This window comes from Xiphophorus couchianus, chromosome 6, assembly GCF_001444195.1.
Source record: "Xiphophorus couchianus chromosome 6, X_couchianus-1.0, whole genome shotgun sequence".
Lineage (NCBI taxonomy): Eukaryota > Metazoa > Chordata > Actinopteri > Cyprinodontiformes > Poeciliidae > Xiphophorus > Xiphophorus couchianus.
The window spans coordinates 2,575,417-2,602,373 of NC_040233.1; the positions used below are offsets into that span (position 1 = coordinate 2,575,417).

Below are 26,957 nucleotides of genomic sequence, written 5' to 3' on the forward strand. Positions count from 1 at the left end.
TGTTTGTTTTTTAGATAGTAGAACACAGTGGAAGACGGAAGTGTAGAAGTGACAGGGGAAATAAATGGATGCAGGTGAGAAAGTTGCCAGGTGGTCTGAGATGAGGCCACAAAATGACTGTCATGTCAGGAGAGTTCACATGTTTCCACTTTGTTGTGTAATCCAATAGTAAAATGTTCTTAAATATAGTTATTCACTTACTGCTAGTGTACCGTTATGTTCTGGTTATTAGCTTGTTTTCTACTTTATGTGAAATTCAATAATTACATTTTCTTATGTTCAGAATACAAAGGTAGTGATCAAGATGAAAAAAGGGATAAAGTACAAGATTCTCAAGAAAAAGGTGAGGAATAGAAGAGTGATGAGGTAAAAACACACTGTTGCCTGTGTGTGTGGAGTTATAGAGATCATAAGAGATTGTCAGTGTCTATTCAACCAGTGTCAGATCGACTGAGTACAAAAAAGATCCTTTCAGAGTACGACACGTTTATCTGGCTGGAATTATCAGTGGTAAGTCATACATACATCACAGGTAAAAATAAACAGGTAAGAAGACTTGAAGAAAATGGGTAAATTAAACTACGGTATACTTCTTCAAACAGTTACATGAAATGACCAGTAGGTGGCAATATGTGTGCCAACCGGTTTACTGAATATTATTCCTGCACCGTTTGTCACTGTAGAGCTTCTGTAGCATCAATCCGAGAACACAGCTGCTCATTTATCAACAGAAGCTTCCTGAGGCAGTGGTCAATAAATGTGCTAAAATTATCCAGTCATTTTAAATTTTGTTGGGGGGATCTTGCATTGTAACTTGGACTACATTGACACTGCAGGATTTAAGGCTCAATTCCAGTTTTTTTGTGAATTCTGAGTTGGAAAAATAAAGAAACTTGTCTAAAAAAGAAATGCTCAGTGTTTGCGTAAGTAAACACGGATGCTAACGGAGGGGAAGAGCTTATTTTACATTTTTAAATTTGTCCAACACATTAACAACTTAATCCTCATCATGGTTTGCCATGTTTGTTTTTCTTCCCGCTTGCACATATCAGGATGCAGAATAGTAAACATTTGTCGCGTATCAGTGATGTTTAGGTTGGATGAATGCGACCTGGCCGTACAGACTCGGGTCACATTTGAAAAGATTGAATATGTATCGGATTTAAAACACATGTCCAAGTGGTTTGGGTCACATTTGTAAAAAAATGATCTGTGTTGTTCAGACCGTCATGAAAAGAGCAACAAAAAAACATATTTGGGTCACTTCAGGTGGAAACGTAGCCTGGGTATGCATTTGAGTGTAATGTGTGTTTCATTTTAAAGGGGAGTTTGTGATGAATAGTTGCTGTTTTTTGACCTGACAACTGGCATTACTAGAAGGTAGTGTGTAGTAATTAAAATGTTTATATATTTCTTTTTAATGCAATGTTATTTGAAAAAAGTAGTTGTATTTTGTGGCCATGAATGATCTGTGGCTACCATCCACCAGCTTGCCACAATCAGAATGTGAATGATTGATTCACTGAATGTACTGTAGTGTGAAGCTCTTTGGGTTTGTCTGGACTTGATAAACAGCTATACAAGTACAAACCATTTACGATTTTATACTCAGCTGAGTTTTTTTTCACCACCCAAAAGTGTTGCAGCTACTGAGAGGGCATTGAATTCTGGCACCAACAGAGCTCAAATGGTGTTCTGACTGCAATCAACCTTCCATCTGGTGTTTTTACTTCCCTCGGTGGGGCAGATGTCTCTTTATACCTGAACACAGCAGTTCCATTAGCACAGTTCAGAGTCGTCTGTCGGTAGCAAAAACAGAGGAGCCTTGGTCACAATTTTAAATCGTCTCTTGTAGGGCTGCACTAACTGCAGTTTTCTGGTCGATCACTGATCTTTAAAAATCCTGACCTGCCAATGTCAATACTGTACGATACCAATTTTTATTTATTTATTTATTTTTTGTCTGAAATATCACTAGAAATAGCAAGAAAGTCGTTGAGTTGGTAACAGTGAGGTGACTGTTAACTGCAAACATGTATGGGCGGTTCAGTCAGTCAGAACCTCTCACAGCAGAGCAGAAGAGGACAGTGGGTGATTTTTAGACCTTTGCTGAAGTATATAAAAACAATGGATAAGATAGGCTTCTCGTGTATCAGCCAATCATTAGTCTACCAAAATTGAGGAAATCGGCACCAATAAATCAGCTGGCCAGAAAATCTGTGCACCCCTTATCTCTTATGTAAATTGAGCAAGTACAAGTTTTGCTGACTTAAAAAAAATAATATAGCAGCAGTAATATATATATGTATACATTACTGCTGCAAGCAATATATATATATATATAAACTTTTATATATAAACTGCACAGTGGCGCAGTTGGTAGCACTGTTGCCTTGCAGCAAGAAGGTCCTGGGTTCGATTCCCGGCCCGGGGTCTTTCTGCATGGACTTTGCATGTTCTCCCTGTGCATGCGTGGGTTCTCTCCGGGTTCTCCGGCTTCCTCCCACAGTCCAAAAACATGACTGTTAGGTTAATTGGTCTCTCTAAATTCTCCCTAGGGATGAGTGTGTGTGTGAATGGTTGTTTGTCCTGTTTGTCTCTGTGTTGCCCTGCGACAGACTGGCGACATGTCCAGGGTGACCCCGCCTCTTGCCCGGAACGTAGCTGGAGATGGACACCAGCAACCCTCCCGACCCCATTAGGGACAAGGTTGAACAGAAAATGGATGGATAAACTTTTGCCTTGCTGACAGAAATTTGTTGTGACTGCACATGTTATTTTTTACATAACTCATATGTAATGAATTTTTATATAACATAGCTAATGGAATGATCACACAAACAAAATATAACAATGGTAGTTTGAAATATGGATAGACACAGACTTGAAAGAGCTTTTTTTTTAAAGAGGGAACAGGAGGAAGAAGGGGTCTGGGCCCCAATGTTTCAAGATCCTAAAAATGCCCCTGGGGGAAACATTTCCTATCCCAAAATTATGTTTACTTCACCGTAAGCCTTTTTGTGTCTTTATTTGAGAATTAACAATCGTCCAGCAGCTTTTTCCCCAAAACACTTCTCATAACACTACCTTTATTTTATTAAATTTTTTTTACAACCTCTCTCCCTTCTAACAACATTGAATCATTCCATTCTAAATGTCCCCATAATTCTGAAAACCACCTGTACCCTTGCTTTTAAGTCTTCAAAAAGATTTCCGCCCTGCGATATTTGTCTGTGTACGTTGGCTCATTACTCTGTAGAGCTTACGGGTGTGTGTTATGAGTTTCTCTCTTTCCTAGAATAAAGGGGGGAAAAAAGCAGCATCACTCTCTTTACTCAGTTCACACAGACATTTAAGTAGTGCAGCTAAAGAGATTTCTGGCAAACACAAGCTGTGTTGACAGGAGAGATGAGCTGCTGTTCCTGTTGTAGCTCGCAAAAGGCTCAGAGCTGGGCACACATTCAAAGTGAAGCCACAAAGTCAGCAGACTTGTTGCTACTGCCTGTGTTAACCACCATACACACACACACACACACACACACACACACTTTCTCTCTTTTCAGGAGACGTACAGTGTTGTATCAAAGGTGGCATGGTGGGTGCTCGGTTGTTTGAACAGGTGATTCCCATTTACATGGACTCACTTTATTAGCTTTTTGCTTTTAGGAATCCACATCATCAGGAAAGACCATCACACAGTACCGGATTGTTTCCAGCTCCTTTCCCTGGAGTGCAACAGATTTGACAACTAGACTTATATTTAATTTAAAAAGAATTTTAAAAAATCATTAAAAAGATGTTAAAATGAAGAGCCAGTGAAATTATCATCAAAGCATATGCTAGTGGTTATGTGTTGGCCAGTTATGGGTCCGAAAATAAAAAAAGGGTTTTAAAAAGTTACGATTTTAAAATGGCTGAAATGTTGCATTCTTCTGGTTTAAAGTCACTTCAGGGGGTTCCAGAGAACATGTTGGTCTGGAATTTTGTCCGGCTCTGTGGAGTATGGAGGAGCATACTGCTGCAGTCTCCCACCTGTTGCTGTGCACTGCCAGACAGCTGATTGAAAGAAGACTACAATGCTTTTTCTTTACATACATGAGAAACTAATTCAGTTTTTCAGATTCATTGCTGTAAGTCATCCTTCCTTCCTATAGCATAGCATTGTTTTAAAGCTAGATGTTTTCTGACTGATTGCAGGCGCTACTGTAGTAATTTATGTATGTTGTTACGACCCAGCTCAGCCAGGGGGAAGGAGAAGTTAAATTAAAGAAACCTAGGTGTTAAAGGTTTAACAATTTGGGGTTTATTGTTTGGGTTTAACAAAATAAAAAGGTAAAAATCAACTACAATCAAAAGTTAGGGTCTTATAACCAGAAATACTAAATAAAACAATATCCACAAAACAACCAGAGTTGTAAACCAAAGATCTTAACAGAACTGAACCAAAAACCTAAGGTTAAACAAAAAACAACAAAACTCTATAGGCTACTATAAGCTTACATACAAAGCCCCCACAGGGACTATCAAAGGTAATAAAGATTTAGAAAAGCTCACAAAAAGACAATGCTGTGTACAGCTGTCAACAAACACCCAGCAAAGTGGCAAGCTGTCTGAACAAAGAATCAGCCGCGCCTTCTCCTAGGAAGACTTGGGTTTAAAAAGGGAGACCTCATCAGGGATTGGTGGAGCTGATAATTGGTGAGCCAATCAGCTCTGCTGTAGGCCTCAGGGAGTGGCACAGGAGGATGAGGGCTGCATCCATTTCCCAGTGGAATCAATTTGGTTGGAAAGCTGCAGATATACAGAAACGGAAGAGAAAAGAAAACATACAAGGCCACTGGCTGTGACAATGTGTATATGTATATATGTGTGCATGTTTATATATGTGTATATGTATATGTGTGTATATGTATACATGTGTACATATGTGTATAGGTACATACTGTATGTAGATATATATAGATTCATCCATCCATCCATATCCTCTTTGGCTCTGCAGAGACAGTGGATTGACTGACAAAACCGCCTACCAGGTCATGTCTGCATGTGCGCTGTCATCAATAGTCTTCCACTGTTGCCAACTTAGTAACTTTTTCACTATATTTAGAGGCTTTTATGACAAACAAAAAAAACCCACTAAAATTGGAATCAGCATATCAGGATTTTAAAAGATTGCTAGTAGGCCAGAAAACTGCAATCATTGTACACTGAATTTCTAGTCATATTGAGAACTCAAAAAGTTTTTACACAATAATTGCTACATCCAGTCTTTTTGTCTTTTGTTTTTTGCTATACTTTTTAGACACGTGTAACAGATCAGGGTGAATATTGTTTTCAGGTTTCTGCTCAGTGACAAAATCTGCAAAATCGTATGTGAAAAAGCCTGAATTTGATTGATTGGTTGTATTAGATTTCACTGAACTGATGGTGTTATAAAGAATGAATTAGATTGAGGTTCATAGCCAAATTGAAAAATTGTGGCGCTGTATATCATCAATCTGAAGTGGTTGTTATCCATGGTATATCCAATGACTGTCACCTTCCTAAAATAATAGCCAAAGTAATTTTTTGCCTTAAGTGTCTCTGTCTACAAAAATCACCACCGATCTGTGCCCACAAAAAGAAAATAAAAATCACTTTTGGCAAAAAAATTACTTTTGACCATTATTTTGGGAAAGTGACAATATTCAAGAAGCAAAACATTCTTTTTTTCTCTTAGAAATCAGTGCCAAGCCAAACTCAGAAGAATAAAATCCTACTGTGAATTGATAGAGATCAGTTTACGTTTAGCAGTCAGTTTAGACATGAGAAATACCAGGTGATATTTAAATTTGTGAGCAACATCAAAATGTATAGTTTTAGAAGATTGGGGATACATTAAATACTTATTATTCCTGAGCATTTTCTTAAGTCTACTAAACTTTCAAAGGATGTTTCTGTATTTTAGTAACTTCTAAAGCCTCCAGGACGTTGGCAGCCTTCTCAGGCTGTTAGACCTATTTTCTGACGGCTCATAATAACAGATGCCCTGCGTGTCCTCCGTCCTTACAACATCCATTAAAGGCCAGAAAGCCATTTCCTTAATGAGTAGTAGAAAGGCCTTGGCTCCTGCTTAGCTTCTGTGTTTTATGTCAGTTCTACATAGGTAAGTGTGCTGTCATGTTTTCTCAGTGAACCTCATCGCCTGTCTACAGTTGAGTCATGTTTCCATTAATTTGTCTGGCTGGGACAAAAAGTAGTCTACCACTGATGTTCTAAATGACTAATGTACAATGTTCTCTTTTTCTCCCCTGCTTCCTTTTCAACAATCAAGAATCGTATGGAGGGCTTCTGGAAGTCTGTAGCGCAGCATGTGCCTCGGAAGCCAGCTGAAATGAGGATCCTCAACCCATACTTCATCCAAGAGGCTGCATTCCAGTTCATAGGCCTGCCATTTAACAATGGTTTAATGGGGAAAGGGGTAAGATGCTCAAAGTGCCAGATTCACATCTTTTCACAGTTGTAACATTTCTTTTAATTGGATACTTGAAGTATTTGTGTCCCTTTCAAGGCTGAACCTATATGCTCAGAGCGGTCATAATTTGAAAAGTCAACAAACTAGCAAAAGAAGGGAGAGGGGGACCAATAGCAGCATCAGTCAACTCATTCCAGGTAGTTTCAAAAAGTTGGGAATGAAACTGCACCAACAACCACTAAAGGAAATTACACGAGCGCAATTTCCTCTTTCATGAAATGTAAACAAAAATGGTGTTGCGTCAGATTTTAGTTGTAAGATTTATTTGTACATGGGCCTTTACCTCCTCGTCACTCCATTTCTGACCACGAGCCATTTCTCCTGCTAACACTAGACAGACATGCGTTTGTTTTGGTTGTATTTACCCAGAATGCCCTGTGCTATAGTCGGCTTTCTGCTGTTGGAGCGGTGTCCGGTCCGCTTGGCGTTCACATATGCATTGGAATTGCACCAGAGTTCACTTAAACCAAATGGAGACCTGGTTTTTAGGTAGACCACACTTAGTTTTTTTTTCAGTCCCTGTCAGAGTTTGATTCCGCATTCACACCTCCCAAAACGAACCGGACTTCATAGGTAAATGAGCTAGAGTTTGATTTAAATGGGCTAAACAGGGCCGGTGTGAATGAACCCTTAAGAGTTAGACAGACACTGATGGAAAAACCCATAATGGGAGTTTTGTTACTCGGTGATAACTGCTTTACCTTGTAACTCAACAAATCTGGGCAGCTACCTGAAGTTAAACACAGTAACCTTTGACTCACTGATAAGTATGGATTCACCAATATGAAAATTTGGGCCAATATCCAATATGAGTTTTACTGTTATGGCCCACAGCAATATTCACCAATATATATTATATATTTTTATATGCACATCAGTAACCTTTCGCCATCTTTAAAGAAACAACCACACTGCTGACTTCACCTCTGCTTCAGTTAAACTCCCCACAGTCCTGCTCTGCACCCTGTCGTATTACCAAACAAACACATGATCAATCTCTTCCCCTCCAGAATAAAACGACAACCAGATTCAAATAAAATCCATAGATTTTAAAGTAAAATAGTTTTATTTATCATATTGATACTAATAGGTGTTAAAAAATCACTAATACAGGCTGATACCAATATTATTGCCATCCTTACTAATAAAGGAAGTGATTTTCACCTACATTTTCATACACAAAAATAAATTTACCTTGGATAAATGTGTGAAGAAATTTGATTTGTCAAATAAGTTGATGTTTAGTTAGTTATGATTATTTAAAAATTTTTTATTTCTTCTGCAGTTTAGTTCTTAGATATTTTTAATTGATTTCCAGTTGTTTTCCCCAGAAGATGTTAGACTCTTATTAGTTTTATTTTTTTAATAATGTCTTACATTTGAGTAACACTTTCAGCTACCGTATTTTCCGGACTATAAAGTGCACCTCACTATAAGCCGCACCCACAAAGTTTTTATAAAAAAAAAAACTGGAAACGTACATATATACTGTAAGTCGCTGGCATCTCCGCCGCTCTCTGTTTTTCACAAGGACGCAGCAGAGGGCTGCATCCTTAATAAATCTGCTATTAAGGACGCAGCCCTGCGTCCCCAACGCTGAACCATGGATTCGTTCACACCGAGCTTACGTGCAGCAGCTATCGATCTGGCAGTACAGATCGATAGCCTTCAACTTAAAAGCGGCATCATATGCTAACACATTCTTCGTGTTGTTTCCATGATGAGGGGGTATGACTTTGAAAACATTTCTCTGTCGTGCCTGCTAGCATGTGCTTGTTCTAAAGGAAAATCAGCACTGTCTTCTTTGATTTCCAATGTTGACTTCCAAAAGCAGAAAGTGATTCACTTCCTGCTATAGAGGCCCCTTGCGGTTGAAGAGAAATCCACAGAAAAGCCGCACCGAGCTGTAAGCCGCATGGTTCAGAGCGTGGGAAAAAAGTAGCGGCTTATAGTCCGAAAGATACGGTACTTTGAGGAAAGATTGTACAAGAAGTTTCAGGGAAAAATGTCATGTTAAATGCACTGTTCTCTTCTAAATGCAGCAAGTGTATTTTGCTTCCAAACTCAGTGAATAATAGTCAAAATAATTGTGGGTTCAGAGTTGACCAAAATAATTTTAATGATATTTCTTTTCCTAATAGAATTGTAGCATATGTTGCATTTGCAGATACTTTGTGTGTGCTTTGCAGGGGGATATTGTTAGAGAATTAGAGGCAGCATGAGGAGTGTATCAGCCTAACTCTGCCCTGTGGGGCTACCACAACACCCCTACATGAACTTCACCCTGCAACATGTGTTAAACATGTGGCTTTATGCTTGTGCGTGCGTGCGTGTGTGTGTGTGTGTGTGTGTGAAAGGAGGAGATAATGAGTTTGTGTTTCATGTTTGTGTGTTTGCCTTGCTGTGTTGTTAACTTCAGGCTGCAGACTTATGTGATCTGGCACATTTTGTTTTCCCCAATAACACTTCCCAATTTCTCCTCTAAATCCTGTAGTAAGTGTTTATGGACATGGAAATTAATGAGGAGATCTATTTGTTCTGCATGTGTTTGATGTTGAGTGTGTGTGTGTGTGTGTGTGTGTGTGTAAAATAATCACGATTAGAACACGCAGTAGGAGGTTAGCCAGCTGTTGGTCCAGCTCCACCAACCCTGAGGGCTGCAAATCAGGGTAATGATTTAAATAGGACCTCCTTGCACTCTCTCTCCTCCACCTGCATGTTTTAGTCCAAGGCCGATGTTTTTTTGTTGTTTTTTTCCCCCCTCCTCCATCCAATGTCCACTCCCTCAATCATGCACACAAAACATGTGTAGAGCCAGGATCTCTGGCAGCCCAGGGCGGTTAGGAAGCACACTTCAACCTTGTACATAACTGTGTTGGTGGGGGGTGGAGGTGAGGTAGGGTGGGGGTGTGGGGGCTCCAGGGGTCACATCTTTAAGGTAATAGTTAATCACCAAGTGCTTAAATTCAGTTAGCAGCAGTGGAGCAGAACAAAGCCAGGAGTGCACAACAGGCACAGAAGCATGTCTGGCTGCTTGATTAAGGCAGAAATCATTGTCATAATAATTTTTAGTCTAAATGAAAGCAGAAAGTTTTTATTAATCTTTCACTTTGTTATGAGTGGAACTAAACCTGCCACAGCCTGACTGCAGTTTCCTGTCAGCAGAGCAACGAAGGCATACCGCTCCGAAACACTGAGAGTCAATGCACAAGTTTGAACTAAAGTTGCAATTTTGAGAAACAACCCAAAAAGGAAAAAAACAACAACTTTATCTCAGTTATCTAGATGTCATAATTAGAATTGAACATAAGAAGTCTTAATTGCTCTGGCTTACAACCAGATGTGGTTATGTGGTGGCTAGTCCGCCTGTTTGTTTGCAGGATTTGCATGAAAATATTCTTCAGGGAACAGAGTGGAGCAGGGTGTGTGTGATTAACTTTTGATGACAGTCCAGATCTTGATTTGGGGATTTTTGTTATACTTATCCAGCGTTAGTGAAGGCATGCAGTTTGCATGTTAATGTGTGTGTGCGAGTCTTTCTCTAGGCCTGTGCTGTAACCACTTCTCTGTTTTTACTGCAGAACATTCCAACTTTGGGAACAGTTGCTATAACCATGGCACTACATAACTGTGACGAGGTGGCGGTGGCTGGCTTTGGCTACGACATGACCGCTCCTCAAGCACCTCTGCACTATTATGAGAGCGTCAAGATGTCTGCCATTAAAGAGGTGAGTTTCATCTTCACTACCATTTTTATTCTGGACATGACAGAATTCTTTGATTTAAATTATGAAAAATGGGACGGCATATTACTTCTCAACAGAGTCTGCAACCTTTCCAATCCAAAGAGCCATTTTATCCCTCAGTCCAGCTAGATAAATCCTGTTCAGACCAACTACCGTTATATGAGCTTTTGGAAAAAGACAACATAAATTTGTCATCTCTAAAGAACCACCATGTTATTTCTATTTTTAGGTTTTAAAATGAAAAAAAATATAAAACATTTGCAAGAAAGAAAAAAAAAAAGCATTGTTTTTAAAATTGTAATTTTTAACCTAATGACAAGTTAAATCGATGTAACTAATATTGCTGGCACATTTAGTCATTCTATTGTGAAAATATAACAATAGTTCTATGAAGAAACTAGAAGCTGATAAAATCTGCATTTATGTAACATTGTCATAAAACATTCTTGTTGATTCTTTATCATTTTAGCAAAGTAGTTAAAGTTGTAACTTCTATTAAAAATATTTTTAGCTTGTTTTATTAAAACTCTATGTTGGGACAGTATAACAAGAGATGGATCAATAGATCATCTGTTAAAAAAACAGAAATTAGTTAAACAATGTGCAGGCTTTTGTATTAAAATAATGCAGTCAAAAGATGTAAACCAGGGCGTGCCGTGGTGGCGTAGCGGTTGGCGTGACCCGTATTTGGAGGCCTTCAGTCCTCGACGCGGCTGTCGCGGGTTCGACTCCCGGACCCGACGACATTTGCCGCATGTCTTCCCCCCTCTCCTTCCCTGTTTCCTGTCAGCCCACTATCATATAAGGGACACTAGAGCCCACAAAAGACCCCCTGGAGGGGTAAAAAAAAAAAAAAAGATGTAAACCAATAGCCACTTACACATTTTATTAAAAAAAACTAAATAAATAAAATTCACATCATAATAAATGAGCAGATCTGCAGACCAGGAATGGACCAGTTGGAGGCCCTCCTGTGGAAAAGAACCTTCAGAGTCCCTAAATGGACAACTTTCTTACCAGTCTGAATTGAACTTGATGCTCTGTTTGATATCTAGGATCAATTGGAATATATGTCTGGATTGAATTTGTTTTTATTTTAAGTGAGATGACGTATTGTGAATTTGTGATGTATTAATAAACTGAACTGAATTTGAAAGAATCTGTGAGATACAGGATATTTCAGCTTAACTTGTCCATGTGTTGTGGTATTTGTCTAAATTCATGGTGATCTTGAGGGCAAAAAGCTATTAAGGAAAACTACTAGTTAGTATTTCATAAACTTGACGCTTTTGCGTTAGATCATTTCTGTTCAATTTCATAATAAATCAGTTGAAGGTTGATCTAAGATTTTTCATAATATAATATGGAGATGATCAAATTCACTGGAAATCGTGAACTAGTCCTGTAGTGCTGATGGGAAACTTTTAGCCTTATTCTCCCAGTGCTTACAAATCATTCAGAAGTCATTTAACCAAGTGCCCAGTTTTTTTTGTCATTACAAGTTCCCAAAATGTTTCAAAGACATTGCTGTTAGAGAAACCTGTATGCGACCAATCAATTTTTTTAAAGATCAGTAATCGGACAGAAAATTGCAATCGGTGCCGTCCTCGCCACTGTGCATGTGACGTGCATTCCACTCATCTGAATTCTGAGCATTGTTCAGGCCATAAGTTTGGAACTTTGAAGCTTTATATCCACCACACTGGAGCTGTCCAGGTTTGGTGCTGGTGATCGGTGCTTTCACAGAGGAGAAATCCTAAAAAAGTCGTTATCAGATTTTTTTTTTTCCTCTTTATTTCTTTGTATTACTACCTTCAGACAAAGCTAACGGGTTAATAAAATAATGAGTTAATAAATTCCACAATGGCAAATCTGATACCACTTTTCTAATGAAATGAAAAAGAGCAACAAAAAGATGGAATGATTTCCCAGGGATCTTTCATCAGCCTTTATAACATTGTGTGTCGTTTGATCACTCTCAACACAATCCGTCAGTGTTTCTCTGCGTGTTTACACTGGGATGCAGGGGAATCGGAGATGTCACTCCTGTGCTGATGAGTGTAAACCATGAGCTCAGTATGATGATAACCTTTGTCTAAACTCGCCGTGAACCTTTGGCATTTATTATCGTCGTCTTCATCAACACTGTCATCATCTGCCACAGGAGGCTAAATAATGGGAGCGCCTTTGTTTGGAAGCTGAAAAGCCAAACTTGCAGCCACTCACTGGGGTTATTATTTGCTCCTAAGGAACCACGCAGCTGTGAAACCATCTGCTTAGAATGGCGCTGTTTGTCATAGAGGGCGATATTCCTGACCCAAATATCGGGATCCCACTTACTTCATCAAACGCTGATATGAAAATGTTAGATACTTCAGCTTTGACTCTGCGGTACCACATGGACGCCATGTGGAGTGCGTGACGCTGCGTCTGATCCACAAGCTTCTGGAATCAGTTCATAGTTGATACAAAGTCACTTTCCAGTTCATCCAGCTGTTTCAAAACAAATGATGTGTATCAGTGTAAAAGGTGATTAGATCAGTGTTCTGTCATCAAGCTACACCACCCTTCACTGTTCCTTCATTCCTCTTTGCTTTCTAAGCATTTAGCCTCAAAACAATGCCCTTTTACCTTATTAGAGTATCAGAATTCTTTTTTTTTTTTTACAAAAAAATTATACCCAAATAAATAATTCTAGAATAAAAGCTAGAACATCTCATCACTGCACTGCATCAGTGAAATAACATTTACTTCTATTAGGTTTCTCTCTAAGCCTGATCATTGATGTGATAACAGCAGATTTTCTTGGACTGTATTCCAGCTGAGGAGCCATGTGAAGGAGAGAGTGCAGCAGCTTGTGTTGCCTTTTCAACAAATTCAAATAAACGAGCTCCACCTTTGGATTACTCATAAGTAATTCACATGGAAGAAAAATTGTTTATACAGGTTTTTAGTAGTGGTGGGACTTTATTAAAATTCTTAATAATTAATCACATTTTAATTGAAAACTAAATATTGACAAAATAAGCAACATTTTCAATTCAACATCCCTTTTTGTTGCTAAACTATTCCACAAAAGGACATAAGAGCTCAACAACAAAGATGCTTATTATTTTTTATCTGTTATTCGGGTCATTTAACCATCAGATTGATGCAAAGTGTGATTATACCCATTCAACTTTCAAGTGTTTCAGGAACCCCAGATTATTCATGTCAATAGCACCTTTAGTAATTTTTTTACTATGGCAAATTGCAATGTGTTCGATACTTATTTTACCTGTTGTACATAGAAATCCCCACATCGTGAGGAAATGGGAATAATGAAATGCTAAACTAACCCAGAGAATTGTAGTCTAATGAATGTCCAGATCTTGGTCACCTTCCTTCTGGACCTGTGATGCTGTATCCACCTAAAATCTCTTTCCTGACTTTTTCCCCTTGCAGTCTTGGACACACAACATAGCCAAGGAGAAGGAGTTCCTCCGCAAGCTGGTAAAGGCCAACGTTATCACAGATCTCACCAAAGGTATCTGAGTTTACACCCAACTCCAGCCGCCTTCCGCCATTTCTGTCGGAACAACGAACTGAAAGCTGGATTGACTCATGGAGCAGAGAACCACCCCCACCACCCCCTTAAGAAAGGCCTGCTCACTGCCGGGGGTAGAAGGGGATAACTATCAAAGAAGTTTCTAAGAGTTTTGATGAAAGATGCACTCATGTGCCTTCAGAACCAAAGACCCCTGCTCATCAAAGCGGGGGCAGAACAGGCTGCAGGAGGATTGGATCTGCCTGGCACCTGTTGAAGTATTGCTGTGCTGGGCCCATCACTATAAAGTATCACACACCTGAAGCGGAATGGTAACAGTGAGAGGACAGTTGAAGGAATGAAGCGAAACTGAACGTGTGGGGGATGGGTCGAGTATTAGCAGTGCCAAATGTACCTCGCAAAGGGGAGCAGACCCCCCCTCTCCTGTTTTGTCTGAATGTATCCTCTGTAAATATCAAAGATTTGTACTGTGCTTTTTACCAAGCTGCAGTAGCTCCATGATCACATCCACTTCCTTCCGTTCATTCACTCATGAATTCATTCACTCATCTATTCATCCTTTTCTGTGTTCAAGTGTAACTCCTTCCATGCCCACTGGCATCACACCACCTGCTACATAAAGCAGCAAAATCATAAGAACGGAGCTCCACGAAAGAAGGCATAGTGAGGGGTATGGACTAGGGGTTGCACGACTTCATATTTGTTGAAGTTGATGTTATGGTAAAACTTGAGTCGACATCGACTAGTCACTGTGATGTCATAGAAACACAAGAGAAAATGCTTCACATTAGCTTACAGGCAGTCTTAGACACACAACATGTCCAAGGAGAAGGAGTTCCTCCGCAGGAATATTTGTCAATATTCACAGCAGATATTGACAAAAGACCACTTAGACAGAAACTGTCAGATCCTCCGAATGCAGCTTGAACTACATCTCCAGATGTTGTCATAATATTTTTCTAAGCGTAAAACCATTTTTTAAAAAAGAAAAACAAAAGGGACAGAAGACATGTGGCAAGGAACAGAGGCTGCCGTCTGCGGCCTCTGTATGCGGGGTGTCTGCTCTAATCACAGCACCATTTGATGGCCCTATTCCGGTACCTCTGTGGTAAATTAGTTTGGATTGTATTTTTATACAATTCAAACTATCTGACAAATTCACATAGTTTCTTATTTTTCTTCTTCTTGGAAGTGTCAGTTTTGTCACATGATTGTGATTAGTCAACTAGCCACCTAAAGGAACACGGCAGAATAAGGAATCAACTAGTTGGTGCAACCCCTAGTTTTAGCCCTTTGCAGCTGCGTCACCTCATCATGTTGAGGCGCCATGACGGATATAGAAAGTGAGAGACGGGAGCATTGAACAGAATTATGATTGTTTTCCCAATTTTATTTTTGCTAGAATAACAAAAAAATATTGTGCTTCTTCTTTTTCTAGTCAGGCTTATCACAACAAGTTTGGATTCCCTTCCTTCAGTTTGTTATGCCTGTGTGCAGCACTCTGACCATTTTTAAAGTGCAACCAACAACATGAAAGTGACATTAGGTTACCAACTATGTTTTTTAACAAACTTTACAGGAGTTACCATGTGGGTAGGTTGTTTTGACGTCCGTCATGGCGGAGTGTTACGCTTTCTGAAGAGCGTGTCGTCACAGTTATCCAAAGACAAAAGTTTGGAAACTGAAGTAAATTAATTTCCATGTTTTTTCATCACTGAATTGAACCAGAAATCTGAACATTTCTCACTCTCAAGGACAAGTCTGTTCTTATTGGAAGACCCTTCCTATTGCAGATTCATTATTTAAAAGAATTCCCTGTCACTTCTCCAGAGCATTTAGCCTATATATATCAATATCTACTTTTAGCCACATATCTGAAAGGTTAGACACCATCAACATCCAATACTGAAGAGTTACAACTTAGCACTAAGGTATGTCTTTGTTTAATGAAGAAACTGTAACGATATCTATTATGATTTGATTCATATCTTCATCACTGCATCCCAACCAGATCAGTAAGGGGCTCCACTCTGCTCACCGATAAGACGCATGTTTCAACTCCCCTACTGCTGCAGGTTTTGTGTTCTTTATTAAATGGTAAAATCTTGGTTTGTAGAAAATAAATATGTATGTATTTTTTGTTGTTGGGTTGATTTTGCCTGCGACAGACTGGCGACCTGTCCAGGTTGTACCCCGCCTGTCGCCCGGAACGTTAGCTGGAGATAGGCAGCAGCACCTCTCCCGATCCCATTAGGGACAAGGGTGTTAGAAAATGGATGGATGGGTTGATTTTGATTATTTATTTTGTTACCAAATCCCCTTTCCGTGGTCACAGGTTGACCTGCTTCCTGTTGCAAGCAAATACGAGCAGCTTTGAGTTTGGGGAATCTCGATTCCCGACTGTGCTTCCTGAAGACACTTGATGCATTCTGATGGAACCCATGTGTGTTCCAGGTGTTCCGCTGCAGTAGAGAGAAAAATTGAAGGAATCTGAGGTTGATGGAGCTCCAGTTGACTCAGTACTGATCTGATCTGTGCGTTCTGGCAGGTTCTGCTTCACCTCAGTATTTTAAAAGAAACTGTCATGTTGTCACAATCAAAAAATCTTTTATTTGTTTCCACTGAACATCTACAATTGTTGTTTGTTTGAATGCTTTAATCAGCTTACATGGCATGTCAGGACTGCTTTTATAAAGCAATCTGTCTGTTTTCAGGTTCAGCTGGTGTTTGGTACATTGTTTACACCACTTCACATTGTCTCCTCTCAATCACTATGCTCTTGCTGCGTCTGTTGTCTGAATATTTTGTTCAGTTTCATGTGGCAGTGTGTACTCTGTGGTGTTCGGCGTAGGTCCTGGATTGGACTGTGTTTAGAACAAAGGTACAATTCTAAACTGTGACCTTTGAACCGTCACAGTGCCATCATTGGGGACCGCAGTTGACTCAGTATGCGAGGCTTGAATGGGGCGGAGCGCTTAGCATATCTGCAGCAGGTCTGTTGATGAACTGGTGGTGTCTTTAGCTCGTATGTTACAAATTGAAGCTCTGCAAACGGGGTTTCTGTTTTGTGCCTTTTTATAGATGGAAACAGGAGCAGGAGGAATGAGAACAGAGGTCAGAGCGCAGTCTCCTCAGACTCCCCGGTATTGGCTCTAAATCTGACAAGTTCCCTAAAACCAACCAAACGTCCATCACCTTCTGCAAAGCTCTGACCTCTGAAGAGTTAGCTTTTCCCAATATCAAATTATGGATGAGTTTATATGGATTGAATCTGAATCACCCCTCCACTGTACCCCCACCAATCATGGATTGTCTCTGAGGTGGAATGTATTTGCTTGATTTTTTTTTTTCTGATCATTATATTTATAAATCCTTATTTTTCAACATTGCAGCATAAGTGGAAAGTGAAGAATCAAGTATTTCTCTTTTTGTACAGTTATACAGTTCTGTATAACAGCTTTAAACGATTCAATAAAAAAGTTCAAACACATGTCGGCATGTTTGTCTCTCTTTATGCTTCACAAAATTATTCAGACATCTTGAAGTATTCACATTTTGTCAGAAACCTTTAGGTATTACGGTGGATTTTTAGGACATTTTTTCATAATTTGTCTTGTTTCAGTCACAAACAGCCATATGTTCTGATGTGATAGACCAGCACAGTAGTGCATAGTTGCAACGTGGAGACCAAAATCTAAAGGGCGATGTCCCACCGGGACAGTACTGTGCAGAAGCATCTTTCACTGTAATTCCAGCTGTAAGACTTTTGAAATGTGTTTCTACTCACTTTGCACGTCTAGAGAGTGGATTTGCAAGGAAGTATTGACCACTACTAAAGTTCAAGCTTCAGTTGAGTCTTCCTCCAGATCGTCAATTTGGATTTAGGTTAAGAAAGTTTTGGACATTTTAAATGACTCTTCACACCCTGGCCATGGTCTCTTCCAGCTGCTGCCATCAGGCAAGAGATACAGAGCAATAAAAACCAAGACAAATCGCCTAAAAAACAGTTTTTACCCGATGGCAATCATGGCACTAAATTCAGCTCTTCAAATTCTGTTGCGACACCTCCAGGCGCTGCAACCATCTTGTCTATGTCTATTTATTTCTCATTTTGTACTATTTATTTCTTTATCTTTGTATATTATGTATATACACATAACCTGCATCTTAACTCGAGTCGAGCAAATCTCAATCTCGTTGTAATCTGTTGATGACAATGACAAATAAATCTTATCTTATCTTAAACTTTTTCTGGACTGTTTGGAGGGTTGTGGCCAGCAACCGCTTATTTGCTGGTCACAGCAAATTCAGAATACAAGTAACTACAAAACTCAACAAATATAAACTAGAGGTCATACATCAAAACAAATGAATTATAATAAAAATCTACAAAAGAACATTCACTTCAATATGTTAAGTAACATTTATCCATGTGTTCTGGTTCCCCTAACTAGGAAGTGCATGGCAATTATAACAACCTTTATATTTTTGGTGGTGAAGTCAAAGTTTGAGGCTTGGCCATGTCCCTTCAACATGCACAAAAGTCAGAATTTTCATAAATTTAGATCTCCAGTGCCTTATGAGCAATCTCATCAATTTTTAAGCCAAAAAAAAGCAAAACCTCTGTTAAGAGTTCAACCAAATGGAGGCTATGAATGACCAAAATGTGTCAAAATTCCAAGTTCATTCATGGTGGATGACTACCTGTTTGTTGTAGAAGGTGGGTGTAAGACTTTTTATGTAGGTCTTAGGAAGTTCTACAAGTGTATCAAGTTTCATATCTCTATGATAAAGGGTGTTTTCAATGTTGCTGTGGGGCGCTCTTAAGGTATTTCTCTTTAAATACTTAAATTTTCACCAGGTCTGATGTGTTTTACAACATTCGGTGAGTTTTTGTTTAGGCCTCCAAAAAACCAACTAGTTTGTGGAAGGAATAAAAAACACTCCAGTTGCAACAGATGTTCACAACGCCCCTAAAAACCTCAGCTGCTTACCTTCCACTATGCTCACTACTTTGTATAGGTCTACCACAAAGACAATAACGCCAAAAGCATGCATTTATGCTTCTGGTTATGACACAAATTTGAAATGTTCAAAGGAGCAAAAATACTGTTTTGTGAAAGGACTTTGAACTTCTCCTGTGTGTTCTGGCTCCTTTCTGCCGTGTCATCTATCTGACTGCTTGACTCTGTAATATCTTTTGCAGAGAGTGTGGCCTGTAGCTGGACAGCCTCATGGATCGGGTATAAACCGTCTGTCAGTCTGTTTCAGAGGGGACAAACTGCAGGAAGCTCCGTGACGACGGAGCGACGGGTCAGGCAGAAAAATCCACCCTGAACTGCTAGGAGAAATCATTTTGATGTTCTACACAGACTCGGCTTCCATCTTCAGGTCTTCTTCCTCACCCCTCACCCGGTTCCTCACAAGCATTCCTCCTCCTTTTCTCATAATCTCTCTTTGTGTTGTTGTCGATCTCTGTTTTTCTCAAGGCCGAGTAAGCATCTTGTTTTACTGAAAGCCACAAAGACCCCATCTGAGATTGTTTTACTCAATAAACAGAAGGGAACATCATTCTGCAGCCTTGAAACTTTCATCAATAGAATCCATCCAGACTCTGGATGGATTCAGTCGTCCAGCTGCAGACGACTGTTTTTGAAGTGCGCGGACAGGACGCAGAGGACTCCTAAAGCGCCTCTGGACCGTCCCATCCTGCCGTTAATGGGGTGCCAGAAACGTTCAGCCCCAACAAAAGTCACGCCTCACCTCTTGTCGCAACCACCAGGCTCCGGCTACACTGACCTGACAGATTTCCTGAGCTCCACAGGGTGGGATCGAATGCTCGCTCCCTGCAGCAGCAGAATATTTGCCACCTGGGATCTCCCCGAGGCAGCTGGCCAGGCCGGCTGGCTGGAGGCGCTCGGTCCTGTTAGTCTGGTAGACGGGGGTAGGAGCACTCCTGCACCTCCTCAGCCGGTGAGCCTGTTATTCTCTACGACAGGTTTCCCCCTCCTGCCCCACCTCTTCTCAGAAGGGCTGGAACTGAGAGGCCACGACCTCCGGGCCTGAAATTGAAACTGCTCGTAAAAAGAGTTGGGAAGGAAAAAGAAAACACCCACCAAAAAAATCCAGACCTTATTATTTATCTTTGACTCCGTTTACCTGTTTCTGGATCAGCTGAGATGATCAGTTTACCTCCTTTACATGCAGCACACCTACAAACCCATCTTGTTTCTGCAGCAACTCAACCGAATGAATCTTTATTATTTCAAACAATGTCGATGTCTGTCTGCCGAAGACAAACCCAAGTTACATAGTTGGCAGAATTATTTAATTAACATATTTTAAAGGGGCATTATTACAGAAGAGGATTAGGGCCACCAAAAAAAAAAGAATTCTGAGATTAAATAAAGTCATGATTCTGAAATTAAAGTCAGAATTCTGACTTTATTCTCAGAATTCTGACTTTAAAGTCAGAATTATTTTATTTATTTTTTCGGTGGCCCTAATCCTCTTCCGTACATTATTGTATATTTTCTAGACATAGTTCACATCCTCTAACATGACTGCTACCCTGTCTACAAAACCAGGTGAATAAAAACATGGATGAGAGACTTTCGTGTGGAGGAACTTGGCTGGTCTGCACACAATCCTGTCCTCTACTTGAAGGAACACATTTCCGATTAATTGGAGGAAGCTGTGAGGTCCAACATCAGTGTCTGACCTCATAAATGTGCTTCTGGAAGAATGGCGAGAAATAAATTTCCATAAACACTTTAACTTGAAGAGTCTTTCCAGACAAGTTGAAGCCACAGTGGACTGAGCTCCTCCTCTGAGCTGCAGTTTCCAAGCTTCTGACTCACAGAGCAGCCGTCCGCCACGACTCCACCACTCAGCTCCTTCAGACTAGCCAGTAGCATTTAGCAAATACCCGGAGGAACTGCTTATCTGCAGAACTCATTCAAGCTTCTTCTCAGAGCGAAGCTGGTAATAAACTTTGTTATTGCCTTAATAAAGGAGCCATATTGTGATTACTTTCTGAAGTTTCAGAAAGAGTAGGAGCTTTTAAAGAGACAGAAGCCCAATTTCAAGATGTGAAATTACAAGCATAATAACTATGGTTTACCATAATGAGGATTAAGTTGTTAATGTGCTGGCTCCGGTTGGACAACAGCTTCAAGCTGCACCCCACCATTGCCATCCATGTTTACTTCCGCAAACACTGAGAAACCTTCTACTTTATGGAGGTTAGCAAAACACTGAGCACCCTCACTATGTGTGACGTCACTGCGCCCTCTACTGCGCATGCGGGACACTTTTAGACTGTTTGCGGTTCACACAGGAGATCGCATACAAGCCACAAACATTTTTAAATGTGAACAGCCACGCCAAAAAAAAGTGAATTTCAGTATGAACATAGCCATAGTTACTTGATTGTGCTATAAAAAGGTACTATGTATAAAACACAAAAAAAATGCCCCTTTAAAGATTTCACATCACATCTGGAGGAGTAAAGCTTTCTTTTCTCCTTTCTATCCTTCCTCCAGCATCACCAACACCGCCTTTTCCTTCCCACATGTCCACCCTGACCTCTGCTTGGATGGATCAGGCCGCCCAAGAGGCCCGAACCTGCTCCCTGTATCTATGGAAACCACCGTGCACATCCCAAGAGGTAAGAGAACATTTCAGAATGTAGAGTGAAGTTTCACCAGATGCACAGAGAAAACACAACAAGTCCAACAATCACGATTCCAAGTCCAATTCTTTATTCTTAAAAGGAAATGAAACATTCCTCCCCGGCTGTTATGTTGCCGTCGCCTGCCAGAGAGGCGGCCTGTTCTGGCTCCGTGTGTGTGGGGGTGTGCATGCGTGTGTGTTGCTTGCATGGGGTTAACTGTGGGTGTAGGAACAGTGTCACGGTGCAAATCCCTTTTAGAGACCCGAACAAGTTCCTCAGCATGGCTCAGAGTGTCGCATGACGGCGGCACCCTTCACACCAGCTCACACACTTCATCCATTTGTGCTTCCCTGAAATCCTGCCATCTGCTCTTTGAGGCAGCTTATTAGGAGAACTTTCAATGATTTGAAATCCTTTATAAAAGAAAACTTTAAAGCTGGAGTATGTAACTTTTATAGAAAATATGTTACAATTTTATTAAAACTGTCAGTGTCATGAGACAAATAATCGGTGAAAAGATCGATCTCCTCCCGCTCCTCCTTGAGCTACTATTGCCACCTGAATGATTGTACCAATCCTGAACAAAAGAGGAGGGTCTTAGCGCTGTCAATCAACCATGTGTACTCACTGCTGAAAGTGCTTATGGCGGAGAAACAACTTACGGTTACAGAAAAACTAACCGTAAAATGTCTGCTCTCAGTTCTTTACATAGATGAAAAGGCCATGGTAGCTAGCCTTAGCATTTACAACAGGCTCCGCCAGCTGCAACGTAGCAAAGAACAATGGAGGGGAGAGAGAGATGAGCAGCCACCGTGAATTACAGCTCTAAGACCCGCCTCCTGACTCTGATTGGTTGTTTCTAGTTGGCACTGAGAGAAGACAGAGGAGCATTGTCATGGTGACAGTTTTAACAAACATGCAAAAGTTACATACTGCACCTTTAAATCACATCAGTTGGACTTCAGCATTTAGGTTTGAAATGTCCATAAATTAACCTTGAAGCTTTGCTAAAGTGGTAGAATTGTCCGATCTTCGTAGGCTGGTTTTGCACTCATCCTCATTATCTAAGCGAACATTCCTGCATGTCAGCCACCTCAGCTGTGTGCATTGTTGCTTGCTACTATTATTAGTGGCGTGGAAGAGAGCAGGGAACCTCCCTGCATTTGTCTGTGCCTCAGCACAGAGTGGGCCTGGAGAAGGCGGCTGAGGAGCTGTTTACCCAGCCTTTGTGCCTCCATGTTTGCCCAGCAGGGAGTGCCGGGGCTCAAAGGCCCTAGCATGTGGTCCGTCTGTGGGTGGGTGCTCAGAGAAGAGAGAGCAGAGACGCATGGGACGAGCCATAAAGGTGGCCGGTGTGTGGCACTTTCCTGCTCCATTCGTCCATCCTTCAGGTTCCATGGCAAGTGTTGGGGTCAGAGGTCAAAATGTCTGCTCTCAGTTCTTTACATAGATGAAGAGTATCTTTTATATACCAAGGTGCAGAAGCATTTTCTTAGTTTGTAAATCTGAATCTTTAAGTTTTTCAAGAAATGAAGTATTCTCCAACAATCAAGGCAAGCTGGTACTTTCATTATTCTTCAGTTTTCCAATAAATTAGAATATTATTGAAAAGTCCCATTTCTTTCAGGAGCCTTATCACTAAGTGAAACACATTACACAGATTAATTAAATGCAGATGGATGTTTGAAAGCCTTTATTTCTGTTAATTCTAATGATTTTCAGCTATTAAAAATGATATTTATAATTAGCATATTGTATTGCACCAATTAAACAAAAACATTTTAAGTACATAACTGTGGGCTTATTGAAAAGTATGTTTAATATCTTATTAAAGATTGTCAACTTTCAAAAGGTACTGTTTAAAAAAATAAATTTGAAAAGTGTGGCATGCATATGTAATAAATCCCACCGAGTCAATAATCTGTTGATCCGCTTTGTTTAGAATAAATCAGATTGAATGAAGACATAAGATTCTTAACTGGACTTTGATTAGACCATGCTAGCACATGAATGTCATCACCACTGTTTTGATTAAAACTAACATTACCCAAAGTTTATCTTCAAAGGTTTTTTCCTGACAGTTTGGATGTTTAATTGTCAGCGTGTCAGAATCAAGCGGTTGGTTAACTAAGCCATTTGGAACTGCGGAGTTGAAACAGGATCACATTTAAAATATTCACCACACCGACCCTGGAGGAGGCGAGCTGGGAAGTGTCTGTTGCTGAGACATTAGTCCTCTAATCATGGAAATGTTCTTCAGGTGATAGAAGGCCGACTTTGTAACTGTCTTTATGTGGCTCTGAAGGTTCAGGTCAGAGTTCATCACTACACCCAGGCCTGAAATAACACAAGGGAGACTTTATTTATTACTCATTAGGTGACTTTTGAAGGCACAAAGTTTCAGAATAAAAAATATGCAACCGTTTCCCGGATTTATTGTAGAAAAGTTTCGCTTGCTGCTCCTTCTCGGAACTCCTCCTGAAGTGTGTTCCAAGTATCCAGAGACTGCCATCCGTTTGGGGCCTTGAGTCTGTCAGGAGTCTAAACGACCAGCTGAGAAAACAGTCAACAACAGATCCAGAGTGCTTAAAATTGATGCAGCAACGACCACCGTTCAGTCTGGAGGTTCCGCCTCAGCCCTGCATAATACACACAAACACACGCGCGCTAGATCCTTGGAATGTGCGCAGGGTCCATCCCGTACCGCGCTCGTGCTGAAGCCTACGCGCTCTACATTTATCCAGATCGAGAGTATAAACAGTGATGGACAGATGCTTGAACAGAAGCGCCCCCCCCCCCCCCCCCCCCGCCCCGCTCCCAGCAGCAGGAACAAAAAGACATCTGAGACATGTGGATGGGGAGGAAAATTGAGAGCACTTTGTGAGGCCGCCACCACGCTCCGGTTTCATAAGATCTCTGTCTGTCAGGCGAGGCGCGCTGTTTTTACGCATCGCATCCATTCCTAGCCGCGCCGAGCTCTGCTGGGAGAAGACAGAGCGGCGGAGCGGTCTGTTTATTCACACCAGTTCAGAACTCTTTTTTTTTTTTTTTGGTTAATTTATTCATGTGTTTAATTATAGATCCGTGTCTTTCTACGCGCGTTCTTGGAGATGCGGGACAAGGTCTGCGTAAAAGGCGCGATATGGGCAGATCTCGGAGAATATTTTTTTGCGACCTTTTCAACTTCCCAGCTCAGATCGCCACCTGATGCGTAAACAGGAGAAACGGCGGACTTCAGAGTGATCCTGGCACAGCGGCACTCCGTACTCGGACACCTAGAAACCGATCCGAACTCTTTCCCAGACAAACACGCGGGGGCCATTATTAGAGCCGTGTTGTTATTTACTCATTAAGCTCTGTTAGAGGCAAGACCGAACAGGTTGCTGGAGGTAAAGAAAGAGGGAGCCTCGCCTGAAAAACTGGCTCCAATTCATCAAGCGATGGTGAGACGTGAGTCACCGGAGCGGCACAAGTAGATTGGGGGTAAACATTTTTTTCCTCTTCTGGCTGTTTGTCTGTCTGTCCTCCTACCTCCATGTCCACCTCGCGCTCTGCTGGATTGTTTACACCGCCGCAAACAAACTCTGGAAAACTGAAGTTTATTGGATATAAACTTGGATAATCGTCCAAAATTCCCATCTCTGTGATTCTATTTCCTCTTGAAATGCAACTAGTGTTTGAAATCCTTTACATTAAAAAAGAGGGAAAGAAACAGTGAAAGTTTCAGTAATGATGTACAATTAGTTTCTCTGGCTCTGTGTTCACTATCTACTCTCTCTCTCTCTCTCTCTCTGGGTGCTGAAACTCAACAGGCCAAAGAGGGAAAACCGCATTCTGGCCGCGCGCACCAAGGCGCAAGGAGGAGGCGCCTCTTCGGCTTTCTCGATGGATTCTTCCAGCCCGCTTCTGCCTCAGATGAGAAACTCTCTGCCGTGGACAGTAGCGAGCCGTGACGCCACGCTGTGAAAACATGACGCACCGCAGCGCGCGGAGAGCCGCAGCAGGCGCGAGCGGCTCTGTTCCTGCGCACCGGGAGCGGATTTCCCACGGGACAGCAGGTAAGGCTTTTTAAGCCACATCATGTAGCTGGTTAGCGGTGCGTTTTTGTGTGCGCAATTGTTGAATGTAGATCTGTGAAAACACTGAGCCGATTGTTTGATGTTTGACTTCCTTTCACTTCGGCGGCTTCTCTTGGCTGAAGCCGGGAGGGATCACTGCACGCACCTGCCAGCTGCGTGTGACTCAGGGACACACTGACCTCCAGTCAGTTCGCTGTTAATGGAATGCAGTTTTTGTGCTCGGTTTGCATGAATTCTAGAAAGAAATGTTTACAAGGTGCGAGTGTGAGGGCTGTGAATTGTGGGAAAGTATAAATCAAAGTGTGTGTGTGTGGGGGGGGGAGAGTTTGTGTTCTGTGGTAGGCTGCAAATCCACGAATCAAAGTGTTGCTAATACACACATAGGTGGGATCAGAGACAGATTAGGCGTTTTTAATGCTCTGGCTTTAGCTAACCAGGGGCAGGGATGCCGCCTGGGGATGTTTAGGATCATGTTGTCATTATCTCAGCTCCAGGTTCTGTCTAACCCAGAACACACCAGATTTATCTGCGTCAACATGGTAAAGGAATTAGATGATGCCTCCCTGAGTCACATACTTACAGATGAACTTTCATACTTGTTCCCTGACTCAGTGACCTGCTGACTCATTCGGTCATGTACATACACACTGTCACTCAGACACACATACACACAGAACGTGACAGACCTCTTTCTTCTTTGTGTCTTAACGCTGCGGTGCTTTTCAAACATGCCTCTATCATTTAAGCTGCTTCACATTTTGTCTTGTTACAAACACAAAGTGTAGGCAACTGAGCAACAGAGCATAAATTCATAACTGTGTATCGGAAAAAGAGGCGTTGTCAAAGTGTTTGTTTTTTTATAGAAATCTGAATTGTGTGACGGGCTTTTTTTTTTAGCCCCCTTTACTTTGATATTGCGTAATGAGATCCAGTTCAACTGACTGATTTCAGAAGTCGAATTATCATTATTAAATAGAATCCTCCTGTGAGTGATTTAGGTTCAGAACACACCGGATTCGTTTCAGTGTCCGATTTGACAGAAAATCAGGTCAGATGATGCACAGCAAACAGAAAACATTAAAGTCGGCGGAGCCTGGCAGATTGCTCACGATTCCCTACGACTGTCCGATCAAGATACACCTGAGGTTCGCTTTGTTCAGAGAGATGCAGCAGTGAGGGAAATGTCACGAGTGAGTCAGGAAGTGAGCTGAAGTAAAACAAAAACACATCCGCTTCAGGGGGAAAATACAAACTAAAATATTTTACTTTCACAAAAATTAAGTACACTTTTCCAGAAGTACAGAAAAAAAATGTAAAGGTGAAACAGTGTTGTTGTTTGAGCTTAACAAGACATAGATGACAATTTGAACTTAGGCTGAGGAACAAAAGAATTAGT

General features: G+C 41.0%; 2 protein-coding genes across 9 annotated transcripts in view; both read left to right on the top strand.

The window, feature by feature from the left end:
• st3gal3b (ST3 beta-galactoside alpha-2,3-sialyltransferase 3b) overlaps positions 1–17,297 on the top strand; it is a 74,227-nt gene extending 56,930 nt beyond the window's left edge. For 4 of the 8 annotated variants that reach the window (XM_028020451.1, XM_028020452.1, XM_028020453.1 and 1 more), the window contains 5 exons: positions 15–74; positions 284–343; positions 6,314–6,460; positions 10,096–10,242; positions 13,705–17,297. In XM_028020451.1, coding sequence (XP_027876252.1) covers positions 15–74; positions 284–343; positions 6,314–6,460; positions 10,096–10,242; positions 13,705–13,794 — 504 coding nt within the window. In that variant the 3' untranslated portion in view covers positions 13,795–17,297. Of the gene's footprint in view, positions 1–14; positions 75–283; positions 344–6,313; positions 6,461–6,550; positions 6,735–10,095; positions 10,243–13,704 lie in introns of those variants that run through there. The other 4 variants (XM_028020454.1, XM_028020456.1, XM_028020457.1 and 1 more) reach the window with 2 other exon arrangements.
• Positions 17,298–24,297: 7,000 nt separating this feature from the next.
• Positions 24,298–26,957, top strand: part of LOC114145767 (uncharacterized) — a 33,332-nt gene continuing 30,672 nt past the window's right edge. Inside the window, exons 1-2 of the mRNA XM_028019329.1 lie at positions 24,298–24,965; positions 25,295–25,540. Of these exons, the coding sequence (XP_027875130.1) occupies positions 25,453–25,540 (88 nt within the window). The 5' untranslated portion in view covers positions 24,298–24,965; positions 25,295–25,452. The remainder of the gene's footprint in view (positions 24,966–25,294; positions 25,541–26,957) is intronic.